The sequence below is a fragment of the Gymnoscopelus braueri genome, assembly GCF_963280865.1.
Source record: "Gymnoscopelus braueri genome assembly, chromosome: 5".
Classification (NCBI taxonomy): Eukaryota; Metazoa; Chordata; class Actinopteri; order Myctophiformes; family Myctophidae; genus Gymnoscopelus; species Gymnoscopelus braueri.
Window position 1 is genome coordinate 53,057,078 of NC_137606.1, and position 13,340 is coordinate 53,070,417.

Sequence of the window (13,340 nt, forward strand, 5' to 3'; positions counted from 1 at the left end):
ACTAAATAAATACATAAATATATAAATAAATAAATAAATACATAAATGGTCACATAAATGAATACATTTCAATATTTAATTATATATTTCTTTGCACAATTATTTATTTATTTTAGCATTTATTGCTTTATAAATTCATTTATTTATTTATGTATTTATATCTAGATACGGCAGCTTTGGCATTCCATAATTCTGGGCCAGATCTGACTAGTCTTGGTTTGACTGGATCTAGCCCCTATCGTCATTAGTATACAGAATGTTGGCTTTGCAGAGGACACAGGGTTACTTGGGGACAAGAGTGAGATCAAGTTGTGTAGGTTTCTGTGCGTCAATAAGCTTCAATAATTATGTATTATAAGGTCTCTGAACATTGGTATGATTCCATGCGTAGGTGTGTTGTAATGTAAGTTGAAATGTGAATGGGACAATAGCGAGAGAAAACACGCAAGTCAAACAGGTTGAGTGATAATTAAGGATATGGCAGCATTTAAGTAAGGGCATTTCTTATTGGTTAGTGGGCGGCACCTCATTGAGTAACACAGGTGTCCATGTTAGAGGGGTACCAGTCTTGATTAGATTTGCTCAAGGTAAGATGTGTTCCTCAGCACACTATATTTTCAATAAGAGTTTACTGTGATACTGTGATGAATACTGGTTATTCTATACATGCTAAATACATGAAGTAGTGATGCTTTGTACATGTTTTCAGTTAGTCAATTTGACATACCAAACAGTATATTGTTTACAACACACTGCTGTTAATTCTGTTGTAGTCGTAGACTGCTGCTGAGGCGTGTTATACCAAAAGAGGTTTCTGACCAGAGAATTGTGTCTATTCTTACCAGGTACATATTGTTTTGTTTTATTTCATTGTATTGTATTGTGTTGTATGTTTATTGATTGTTAGGGACCAGTCAAAATTTACAGAAGAGGGTCCCTGGAGGAAAATAGGGGAGGGTCATGCCTTTCTAATTTTAGTCCAAGGGAGGGTCAGCTAATTTTACTTTAAATCCAAGGGAGGGTCATGCAATTTTGAATTGATGAAATAGTCCGTTTTTATTTACCTTTTTAGGGACAGGTCGATTTTTAAAGAAGGGTAAGAAAATGTATGTAACTTGATCTAAAATGCCATGACCCTCCCTTAGACTAAAAGAAATGACCCTCCCCAAGTGATAACATTTTTTTTTTAACCCTCCCCGCCTAGGAGTGAGTGTCACGACATATTGTCCCACGATATAGCCTATTGTGGTATTAAAATATGACGATAGGTATTGTCATGATGTCATACTGTATCGTAATATTTTTTTTTATTAAAAGAAAACACTTTTTTTTGCCGGTGAAAGTTATAGGAGTTCTTACTGTATGGTGTATGATATGAAGTGTAAATCTTATCGGAATCACAGTAATTATTAATCATGTCTTCCATCGTATTCAAGGTATTTTGGAGAGAAATGAAACAGACTCCAGTCACTTTCAGTTTAAAGCACTGCAGAGGTGTTTGCCTCAAATTGCCCTTTTCCCAAAAGACCCATTTGAAAAATATATATATATATTTTTTTTATGGCCTGCCAAACATCTGTGGCCCTTATCAAGACAAACATTTGACAAATAATTATAATTTCAACAATCATAATTATTATTTATAATTAAAATTTAAATGAGCTGGCTGCCATCAGTCAGTTTTAGTCTCACTTTTCACCTGATGCAGTGATGTCAAGTGCCCTCCCAGGGGTCATCAACATGTCCGTACAGTCGTACACGGACAAACATGTCCGTGGTAAGACATGTATTTGTCCGAGGCACTTTTTTATTTTTGAAAATAAATTCTAGATATATTCTATATATTTTCTTCGTTATAATGTAGAACCGTATAAAAATGCGTTTGAATAACTTGACTAAAATCACATAGGCCTAGTACACGATGACTGATTCATGAAGGGCATGGCAGGATTGAAAGGAATGCAGTGTCACAATAGCTTGATGCAAAGGTGCCTAACTTTGATCAGAGGTGAGTGGGAGGTCTGATGGTGAGGCTGTGGATCAAGGGTTTCCATGGATTATGATTGAGTGTTACTATGGTTATTATTAGCATTATTGGACACTTTGAAACGCTTTCTCTCAACTGACATAAATCAACTTTACTTTACTCCAGTTCTGCCCTCCTTTGCCTCGGTGCTCCTTCTCAACAGATGATATGCCTTTTTTTTTTGCTCTTTTCCCGCACCATTTCCACTGTGGTCACTCACATTACTGTTGACTTTAATTGTTTCATTGTCTGACACACCTCATACTCCATTAATCCATTGTCTTAAAAAATTAAAAAATACTAATATCCCACAAAGGATTGAACGGATGTTTTGACATTTTCAGGTAATCTTGTTGTCTTGTTGTCCTCATATGATCAATCATGTACAGGTAAAACATACAATACCACAAATCTCCTGCATCATATTAATGAGAATGTCATCCTGACACTTTATGAGTCACCAAAATTATTCAAAAACTTTTTTTTAAGATTCAATTGTGTATTTTAAAATATGTTTTTACATTATAATGAAAAATATGTAGGCTAAATATATTTTTCTTTAAAAACAAAAAGGAAAAAAAGAGTGCCACGGACATAGACAAGTCTTGCCACGGACATGTTTGTCCATGTACGGACATGTTGATGACCCCTGAAGGAGCTATTTGCTACCAAGGCAAAGGAGGGCAGAACTGGACAAGTAAAGCTGGTTGTCGTTAGTTGAGAGACAGTGTTTCAAAGTGTCCAATAATAACAATTATAACAACTATAATAACTATAATAACACTCCACAATCACGTCTTGGATCTAAATTTACTTTTTCAATGCATTTTTGCATAGACAATACCCTTGTTTACTTTGGGTTAAAAGGTCTCCGCACAGTATCCTGCAGTATTTTTTCACAAGCCAGAAATGTATATAAAAGTGAATAATCAAAAAACGAAAATCTTGTGCTACTGTTTTTGCTTGTAAAATGTGTTATATTGATTTTGGCAACACAATCTTTTTCAAATGTCATAAATACATATACCTAACATCTGAAACAAGTATTGGTGCATTAGTATACTCATATTTGAATTTAGATCATGAAATGTAGCAAATTTGTTAAAGAAAACACTTCTACGGAAGTGATTGGCACCCAGCACAATGAAACATACACATAGTACATTTAGCTAAAAGCTTATGTTTCATACATTTAAAAAATCAGAACCTACTGTGTAATGAAAGGTAGAAAAAAAAAAGCAGCACACCTTGGCCCAAAATGGCTGAAAATCAATCAAAATGCTACCACCAAATTATGAAAGTGCAGACTGCATCTCCTTTGGCTGACTGATCACACCATTGATGGATCCTGGGGCACCAACTTCAGACTCAATAAGTATGTCTTGCAGCCCTGCATCACCAAACCTTTTTCCTAAAATACCTAGGAAGGACATGTATGAAACCCTATGTCCGTGGCACTTTTTTCTTTTTCTTTCTATAATTATTTTTTTTGAGAGAAAGTGTTTCAAAGTGTCCAATAATAACAATAACGACTCAATTATAATAACACTCAACAAGCATAATCCATGGAAACCCTTGATCCACAGCCTCACCATGAGACCTCCTCCTCAACTCTCATCAAAGTTAGGCACCATTGAATCAAACTATTGTGACATTGCATTCCTTTAGATCATGCCGTGCCCTTCATGAATTACTCATCATGTCATCATGTTCTTTTTTGTACACTTTTGTTTTGACACTCAAGTATTTTTCCTTTGTCCCATCGGCATGCTTTTCCATCAACATGGATTCGGTCTACCGTACCTGTTCACCTTCTTTTCTGTTCTTTGAGAAAGTGCACAACGGACCTGTTGCGATCAGTGTTGCCATATTTTGCGAGAGAAATAAGCAAATAGGTCTATGAAAACAAGCCCAAAAGAAGTGGCTTAGTGACATCGGCTACTTGAAAATAGCCGATCTACAAGCTCACGTGAGCTTGTACATTGGCTATTAAGAAAAACTCTTGCAATAAAATAAAGAATATTTGGAATATTTTTTAAAACATTCTAACAACACAAATGCTCCCTGGCACAAAACATTTTCATGAAAAGATTTGAGAACCACTGGTTTAATTTTTTTTTGTTTTAAGCCTAAATAAGCAATTACCTAAATAAGCCTAAATAAGCAAGTACACTTTATAAATAAGCCACACAAAGCTACTAATTTTACAAGCAACTTTACAGAAAAAGAAGCCCAAAGTCGCTTATAATAAGGCGACATGGCAACGCTGATGCTCGCCTCGCCCTCACATTTTTGATTGTGTGAGTGCTGTCATGCTCGTTTGAGCTTATATGTGTTTGGGAATGTTGTTGAAGGTTATGTTATTTCGTCAGCTGACACCCAAGCCATACTACATTTATTTGATATCTCCGACGTCTGAACACTTGCTGACAGACAGACAAGAGTCCCTGGCTGTTTACTCAGCCACCGTGACTGTGAGACAACGTTAGACAACGTTTCTCAGACTGGACACATAGAGAAACACAATTTAGCTGTTAGCTCAATCTCATTGTATTTAAAGGGTCTACACCATGAAAATCACTTTTTTCTTGTTTTTTTGTATTTTTTGGGGTCCCCAGTGTCTCTTGTACCCCAAAAAATGTTTTTTTTTTTAATTCAGTCATTCCTTCTCATTTCATGGATTTCCAGAATGGGCGTGTCTGAACAGGCGATCTCAGAATGGAAATGTTTATGATGTCACAAACATTATTGATGGCAAACCCAATGTTAAATTAAAAGTGCCCGAATTGCTCCGAAACTTTTTCTACCCCCCCTAAGTGGGGGTCTACGAACAAATACTTCGGGCTCGGATTTTGGCTCCGCCCCCCGGAAGTGGGTGAAACAGGCACCTCAAACACTTGGTGGAATTGTTCAAAAATGTTCAAAGTGTTTTTTTTTCGATTTTGTATTTTTCTTAGATGCTTCCTTTTATGCAGAATTTTTCAATTTTTTTTCTTTTTTTTAATATTTTTTTTTAATATATTTTTTTATTAACAGACAGAATTGCTCAGTAGCCCCCCCCTGCCCAAGAGGACGTTTTGGTATTGCAGCTGAAAGTGCTGTATTATCCAGAGACAATTGACTTGGGATGAGTATATCTGAGTGATGATTTAGGCTCAAACCTTTTGAAAAAGGTTTGAGGGACATACACCATATGATATTAAATATCAAATATTTTTTTTAAATTCATGGTGTAGCTCCTTTAAGATACCCAAGCCAAGCCATACGACGTTTCTTTGATATCTCCGACATCTGATCTCCAAAGCTTTTCTTCCAGGTTGGAAATGTATGCAATTTAACATTTTTAATTTAACGTCTGAAACCTTGGCATTGCATCCGATAATGCAGCACTGTCCTACCATTGCTAAATTAGAGCAACAGACAAGTTGGAGATAGATAATAATGTACACCGTCTACTTGCTGGACAACAAACACAGGACTACAGACTACACTACACTACTCTACACTTGTGGCAGCTGTCAATCTACTCACTCACTATGGCGGCGAAAGTGGGCTGATTTAACGGCATCTCGACCCTGCGACGTCGCTATGCCCGGCCCCTATACACACACACACACACACACACACACACACACACATACATACATACATACATACATACATACATACATACATACATACATACATACATACATACATACATATACTATTTATATATATATATATATATATATATATATATATATATAGGAAGGAAATCGTTGAGATGCATTGTGAGCTTGTAGATCTGCTATTTTCAATCGATTTTTTTAATGTGATAACATAATACGTGTGTGTGTGTGTGTGTGTGTGTGTGTGTGTGTGTGTGTGTGTGTGTGTGTGTGTGTGTGTGTGTGTGTGTGTGTGTGTGTGTGTGTGTGTGTGTGTGTGTGTGTGTGTGTGTGTGTGTGTGTGTGTGTGTGTGTGTGTGTGTGTGTGTGTGTGTGTCTGTGTGTCTTACCTGCTGACGTTTCTGCTTGAGGGAGTTGATCCTTCTGCTGTTTTCCTCTCACATTAATGTCAATAAAACGCCGGTAGAATTATACAAAATATTTTTGCTTTGTTTTGGTCAGAGTGGAAGTGTTTTTTTTTTGCGGCCATCCTATTGGCCGACAACATGCATGTGACCGAAAACCGCACCACCCCTATTGAAACTAGAATATTCGCAATTCTGGGAAATTGCAAGTGTGGTTGCGCCAACGCGAGTCGCGGGTTGCGGTCGCTGGGACACGAGGAATACACCGGGAGGAATACCATTGGAGGCCGTACACGTGCGATCCAAATTCGGTGCAGATCGGATTTGATTTTTAAGAAGTAGGCCTCTCCCACTATAGAAAATGGCCCCTCCCACAAATGTTGTAAGCCAATTATATTGTCACGTCACTCTTGAGATCACTTGCATTTCATTTTGAGAGGATTGAAAAATCATGTTTTTGCATCAAACGGCTACATTTTGCTCATTTGTGGCACCCCCTATGTATCAAAGTGAAAATGCTTTTGGGGAGTTGTTGAGTAAACCACCGTTGACATGTGATTCAAATTTGGGGTTGACTGGAAGTTTTGTTCATGATTTTTGGCATCATTTGTAAAACAAGCCCCTCCCCTTTGGAAGCCTATTACAGACGAACGGTATGGTTTCCGCTTTGATATGTTTATCGCATGGGTTCAGCGATTATGTGTACCAATTTTTGTGAGATTTGGACAAAATCTGTAGGAGAAGGTGCAAAAACTGTGTTTTGAAGATCTCAAAATGTGAAAATCTATCCAGACACAAACGGGCGAGGCCTATGTGGGGAGTTGCGTCATGCCCCAAGGAGTCCAGGTTTTTTGGTTCTACGACCTACGGTTCAAGAGTTATAGGCCGAAACGTAAAGTGGGCTGTTATAGCGCCATCATGAGGTCAACTTGTGTAATTATTTTTTTAATAATTTGGCACTGGACTCTTAACCTCCCCTCCAAGTCTTGTAACTGTAGCCCTTACGGTTTTGGAGAGAAAAAATGTTGTTTTCGCATTTTCTCATGCAAGTCAATGGGGAAAATGAATTCACTAATAAATTAATATCAATTAAATCATACAACTTCTCTCTCTTAGCAAAATACACGCACACGATTCCCGATGAAGCCGGTCATTTTGACATATGGCACAAGTGTGTGGCGCAAAAACTGTGGGAGGAGTAGCGGGACAAAATAGTCTGGTTGCCCTGTTAGGGCAACCACACTAAATATTACTACGCCTAGTAAGAAATAGTACCGACTTTAAACACTCATTGTAAAAATACTGCAGGAAAGCAGATGGAGAACTTTTTGTTTCTTATTTACTACCAATAGATCTTTTTTAAGAAGCAGAGATTATTTAGATCCACCTGATGGGAACGAAACTGAACGAAAAGGGCCTTGACCAGACGGCCTACTTAATGGAATGCACTACTGTACCTTGCCAAACCAAATGGTTTAGCTGGTAGAACTTGATATCTTTCTGTCCTCAAGTAACACAGTCTTTTGAAAAGCCAGCAATCTCTATATTAGCCATATGATGTATAATACCCACCCACTCACCTTTGCAGCTAAGTGGCCCTTTTGAGGTTGAAGCACTGTCTGTACTGATGAGACTCAACTATTATAATCCAAAATAATTAGGATTTAATTTGTTGGTCGCTCAGTAGTTAAAGCAGACATACTGTACTATTGTTTTAAAATGTGCAGCACATTGGAATAGACCCTATGACACATTAGGAGTCCATTAGTATACATTTAGGGCTAGGCCACTGTGTTTTTGGTACAATGATTATTTTGCATGTCCGTGGCGAAAATGAAATATTAAGGAAAATATCCATCACAAGCTGCCATGGTGATGACCCCTGCTCCCACCTCATTATCCTTGCAGCTGCAAACAACTTGATTTGATACAGGCAGCAAGCATGTTAAGTTCACTCCCCCATCAATAAATTGTTGCTTTAAGTTTTACACTTCACGTTCTGTGCAGATTAGCTAGCTTTTGTTAGCTTAGTTTGTACAGAGTCAGGTTCATTGTTTCTCCCTATTTCCAATCTACAGTATGTGATAATTAAGTAAACTGGCTCCTGGCTGTAGCTAGAGAATTATTTTTCCCTGGTCTGCTACTGCTGAAGCATGCATGTTACTGCATGCTGCATTAGTTTCTCACCTCAAATGTTTTGCAGGTACATATTTTAGTACATTTTGATCTTCACCTGCCTTATCTGTTTTATTTGATCATTAGTATTGAAGAATGAAAATGGGAATGATGGCCAATAGGCTACATAGAGAAATGTTAATTATTTAAATTTGTACATGGTAATGAGAACGTAATGCTTATTTTACTGAAATTTGCACTGATGAAAGTCCCACATGGACTGAAGCTGTCAAATGAAATTGTATTTACTTTGCCCTCATCTTAAAGTTAACGTGTTAGGCTGTTTGTGGTATGATGCAGGGATAACGGGATAGCTGGGCACTAGGGACATCGATGTAAAATTGGCTATTCTGTCCAACATGTTAAACAAATAAAATATTTGGAAAATGTTTTAAAGTAAAGTTTACATGATTAGAATATGCTTAAACATTCGGCAATTAAGGTCTAACATTTCTACAAATTGCTACAAATTTCTACAAAACAGATCCAGTCATTTTGGGGCATAAACAAGAAGTTGAAGGATAATCTGATAATGATGTACTTTACATTACTTTCAAATATATAAACTTTTACAATTTTGGTCAAAATAACATGGCCCATGTCATTACTGCCATTACCCTCAATGAGGCAGAGGAGAGGGTACTGGCAGTAATGACATGGGCCATGTTATTGTGGAACATCTTGCTCCAATAGCTACCATTACTTAGTGCAATAGATTCAACATTAGCTTGCATCTGATATAAAATCAAGGATCAGTCTCTCAACAAACCCACATTCTTTAGCTTAAAGCCATTTCAATTGCGTTGATGGCTTGTTAACGACCGTCATTGATTCTAAATAGAGTAGACCAAGGTGTTACTTAATTTGAATCCTTTGTATCCTTTGAAATAGAGAGGGGTCATTGACCACTGTTCTGCTGTACTTGGGACCAGTACAAATACTGAAATATGGCCTTTGAATGTATTTCATTGTGATGTGATGACTAAGAGGTTTAATGGGAATATTGAAGCCAAATGGTTATATTGTAAATGTGAAGTGAAAATATGCAAATGTATTTAAGGGACAGCAGCTCATACACACAACAGATATACAGATACTCACCTGTAAAACACCAACTCATATTCAACACATTCACCCACACACATACATGCTATACCTACCTGGAACACACACGCATGCACGCACGCACGCACGCACACACACACACACACACACACACACACACACACACACACACACACATACACACACGTATACTTACAGTACCTGGAAGGGAATAACTGTACACACACATATGCTCACCTTGAAGGTGCTATGGGCTTTCTTAAAAAGAGAGACATTGTTGCAGAACAGGGAAATGTTGATTTATTGTGATATTTGTGATTGTATTATTGTGAATAAATGAGAGGAAAATTAGGAACGCTAGTGAACGGGTTCATGTCTTCATTCCTGTGCCTGTTTACATTGTTTTTCAGAGACTGAGGCAGTGAACCAAAAATCAATCCTGTCAATCCTCAATCCTGTTATGTGGTACCCGACCTAACCTGGGACCCATCCATCCCATTGGCTTCACGGATAGGCTGAGCTTCGCGTCACCTTTGTGCTCCTGAAAAACTTTACAAAATGTCTGTGTTTCGGTGGTCTTTGTGTCTCTGTGTGCTGTTAGCCAACATGTTGTTGATCTACATATACCTGTACCTGTACCTGAGACATGTATCAGAGATGCCTCCTCAGGTCTGTCCTCCCGGTCACTTCAAAATAGACGCCATGAAGAACTGCTCGTCCTGGCTGCAGTGTCCGCAAATCAAAGCGGAAGTGCGCACGTTGAAACTGATCGGCGAGTCTCTCGTAAAGAAGGTGTTCCTGTCAGAGTGGAGAGGTCAGAAGGTGGCGTTGTCCAAAGCGAAAAACTCTCCGTTAAAGAAGCTATTTGTCCACGATGTCTCCATGCTGCAAGCCCTGCAAGGCCCCCACGTGGTGCAGCTGGTGGGTGCGTGCCTAGAGGAGCACATGATAGTCACTGAGTACCACCCACTGGGCTCCCTGTTAAACCTGGACGCTGTGCTGAAACAGGAGAGACACCGGCATCACGACACCTGGCAGATACGCCTGAGGTTGGCCGTGGACTACGTGTCTGTCCTCAGCTACCTCCACGACAGCCCTGTGGGCTGCCGTGTTATGTGTGACACAGAATGGCTAATCCACACCTTGACCCAGTTCCTGCTGAGCAGCGACTTCCGTCTGGTGGTCAACGACCTGGACATGCTGCCGGAGGTGGACGCTGCCAGGGGCCTGCTGGTCAAATGCTTCGACAGGAAGCTGACCGGGGACTTTGTGGCGCCGGAGCAGCTCTGGCCGTACAAGGGCCTGGCCTTTTCAGACAAGCTCATGCCCGGCTACGACGAGAAGTCGGATATCTGGAAGATCCCGGAGGTGACGCGCCACCTGATGGGGAAAGTGGCCGGGGGCCACGTGGCCCTCTCCCACCTGTCACAGGTCCACGCGAAGTGTAAGAGGACAGACCCCGCGCTGCGGCCCGCCGCTCAGGAGGTGCTGCAGGTCTACAAGCTGGTCTACAACATGTTGCTGGAGAACAGAAAGTACAACTAACTACCAATTACAATGTCCCATATTTGAATACTGGGCCATGTTTGGTCACCCCAGACTTCAGGAGCAGGAAATGGATTCACAATAGAGCAGTGCCAAACCCAAATCGCCGAGGGCAATTTATTTTTGCACTTTATTTTTTTGAAAAAAAAATGTTCAGAACCCAAGATATCATGATTTGAAGATTTTCTGCTCAATTCACTTCTTGTTTAACTTCTTACTGAAAAAGGCTGTATCTCGGCTCCAGAGCACTTTTTTTTTTACAATGTATTTTTGGCCTTGGCACAGGGATGATAAAGCCAGAAATAAGTTTGGCACTGAGGGCCCTATTCTGGGCGCCGCCTTACCCATTATCCCTAAAGTTCTTTGCCATTTTTTACTGTTTTGAAAAACATTTTCAAATAGTTCAAAAAGCCGATCTACAAGCTCAAGAAGTTTAGGGATAATGGGTAAGGCGGCGCCCAGAATAGGGCCGTATATGAGTTAATCCAGCCCTGGTTTGAAGATTTGGTTTTGTGTTTTTAAAGGTTTGAGGAAAACGGGTTAAGGTTTCAAGAAATGTGTTTTAGCAATTATTGTGGAAAAGACTGTAATCTCTGTTGAATTTAACACAATTTAACACACACGCACACGCACACGCACGCACGCACGCACGCACGCACGCACGCACGCACGCACACACACACACACACAGAGAGAGAGAGCGAGAGCCTCCTCCGTAATCTACGTCTCTGGGGCCAAATTTGGGCCCCCCTTCATCCCTAGACATAGACATAGACCCCTGGGGGGACTCCCGGTCAACTAGGTACATGTCTATATTTGACGCGTTGTGAGCTTGTAGATCTGCTATTTTCAAATATTGTAGTACTTTTACTTTTGGTACTTTAAGTACATTTTGATACCAATACTTTTGTACTTTTACTCAAGTATTTTTATTCTGTACATTTAACTTGTAATGGAGTACTTCTACATTGCAGTATTGATACTTTTACTTAAGTAAAACATTTGAGTACTATTTCCACCACTGCTCTCAGTCTTGTCTGGGACAGACAGTCTGCCTTCTGTCCCCAGGATCAGAAGTTAAAGTTTGTAGAATTGATTGATTGATGTACTTTATTTAGTAAGACATGAGAATAACAGTACATGGAAGTACAAATTCACAATACAAGGTCTACTAAACTGGAAGACTCATTAAGCACTGAGCTTGTTTAAGATGAGATCCCCATGCACACAAATCATGATGACATATAAGAGACAGACAGATATACACACTACTATACAGAATGTCATACAATCAGCTTACAGGTTACTGGTATGAAGAGTGAAAACAAGACCAGGAGACCTGGTTCTGCCAGACCCAGAATGAAGTCCTAGTATGTATCACACCTACAAACCACTTTATAACTGAAGTTCATGATGTCATGAATAGTTCGTGACGAAAGGGGACTTCACGAACTCCCTTTGTTGAGCCAAATCTGGGTTGAACATGATTCGTGGAGCTGCCTCTGGTGTTATGATCGTGGACTTCATTAACGTTTTGGAAGTATTTTGACAAATATAGGGGGATCCCAATGTTGTGGTGTATCTTAAGACCAGGCCCATTGCAAGTTGCTGTACTCTGTCCTCAACCCTGAGCCATCCAATCCTAGCAAAATGAGCAGGGGTTAGATGGGTTTTGTGATTGAGGCCAAGAAGTAGCCTTACTAGTTTGTTTTGGGATAACTTTTTTTCAGGCCAAGGACCCCTTAGTTGAGAGAGAGATGAAGCAGGGACCCCCACACCTTTTTCATAGATTCCATATAGTTTCATTGCTTGATATCACGATCATCAGTGTATTTTGGATTCATGTTAATGTGTATTTTCAAACATTTAACCACTTAAACCGTCAATACTTAATAAACTTTACCTTTCACTCTTGGCCTTTGGCTCTGTACTTAGTCTGCTCTTTTTTCCGTCTACACCAAAACGCTTTGCCGAAAATAGCCGATCTGTGAGGCGTTGTGAGCTTGTAGATCAGCTATTTTTGGCTAAAATTCCTCAGAATTTGGATGCTATAGGGTTCAAGTGTTTAATGTAAAAAAGAAAAAAAGTTCGTATCACACAAAGATTTGGCGGCCCCCCTGTTGTAACTCTGAGGACCCCCTCAGGGGTCGCAGACCCCCTGTTGAAGACCCCTGCTGTACATGATATGGACGTTAGTTAAGGTGCAAGAATAATAAATATCAGCTCATCGTACATGGGATTAAAGGAGTACTTCATCCAAGTACTGACTATTTCTATCATTTACCTACTAGGTGATGTCTTTAAGTCACAGAGAATTTTTGTTTGTAAAACATTCCTCCAAAATGAAGAATAAATGTCAGGAAAAAAATTGTCAGGATCAACTTGGTTTGCATTTGTTTACGGGCCAAAAGAGCTTCTCCTGAGCCTCTTCACAATGAAAGTCAATGAAGAGCCTGTATTGGATTATCAATTTCTAATAAATGGAGCAATTACTTTTGATTCCTTGCCCACCTT

At 39.5% G+C, this 13,340-nt stretch overlaps 1 protein-coding gene across 2 annotated transcripts; it reads left to right on the forward strand.

Moving 5' to 3' along the window:
• The first annotated feature begins 565 nt into the window (after positions 1-565).
• LOC308084916 (protein O-mannose kinase-like) lies at positions 566-12,742 on the forward strand. Of its 2 annotated transcripts, none has more exons than XM_080427902.1 (2): positions 566-587; positions 9,692-12,742. In XM_080427902.1, exon 2 carries the CDS (start codon positions 9,840-9,842, stop codon positions 10,824-10,826), a length of 987 nt encoding a protein of 328 aa, XP_080284028.1. In that variant the 5' UTR covers positions 566-587; positions 9,692-9,839; the 3' UTR covers positions 10,827-12,742. The 2 variants fall into 2 exon arrangements, with proteins under 2 accessions (XP_080284028.1, XP_080284027.1); XM_080427901.1 differs by lacking the exon at positions 566-587 and adding an exon at positions 772-845.
• The last annotated feature ends 598 nt before the right edge of the window (positions 12,743-13,340 follow it).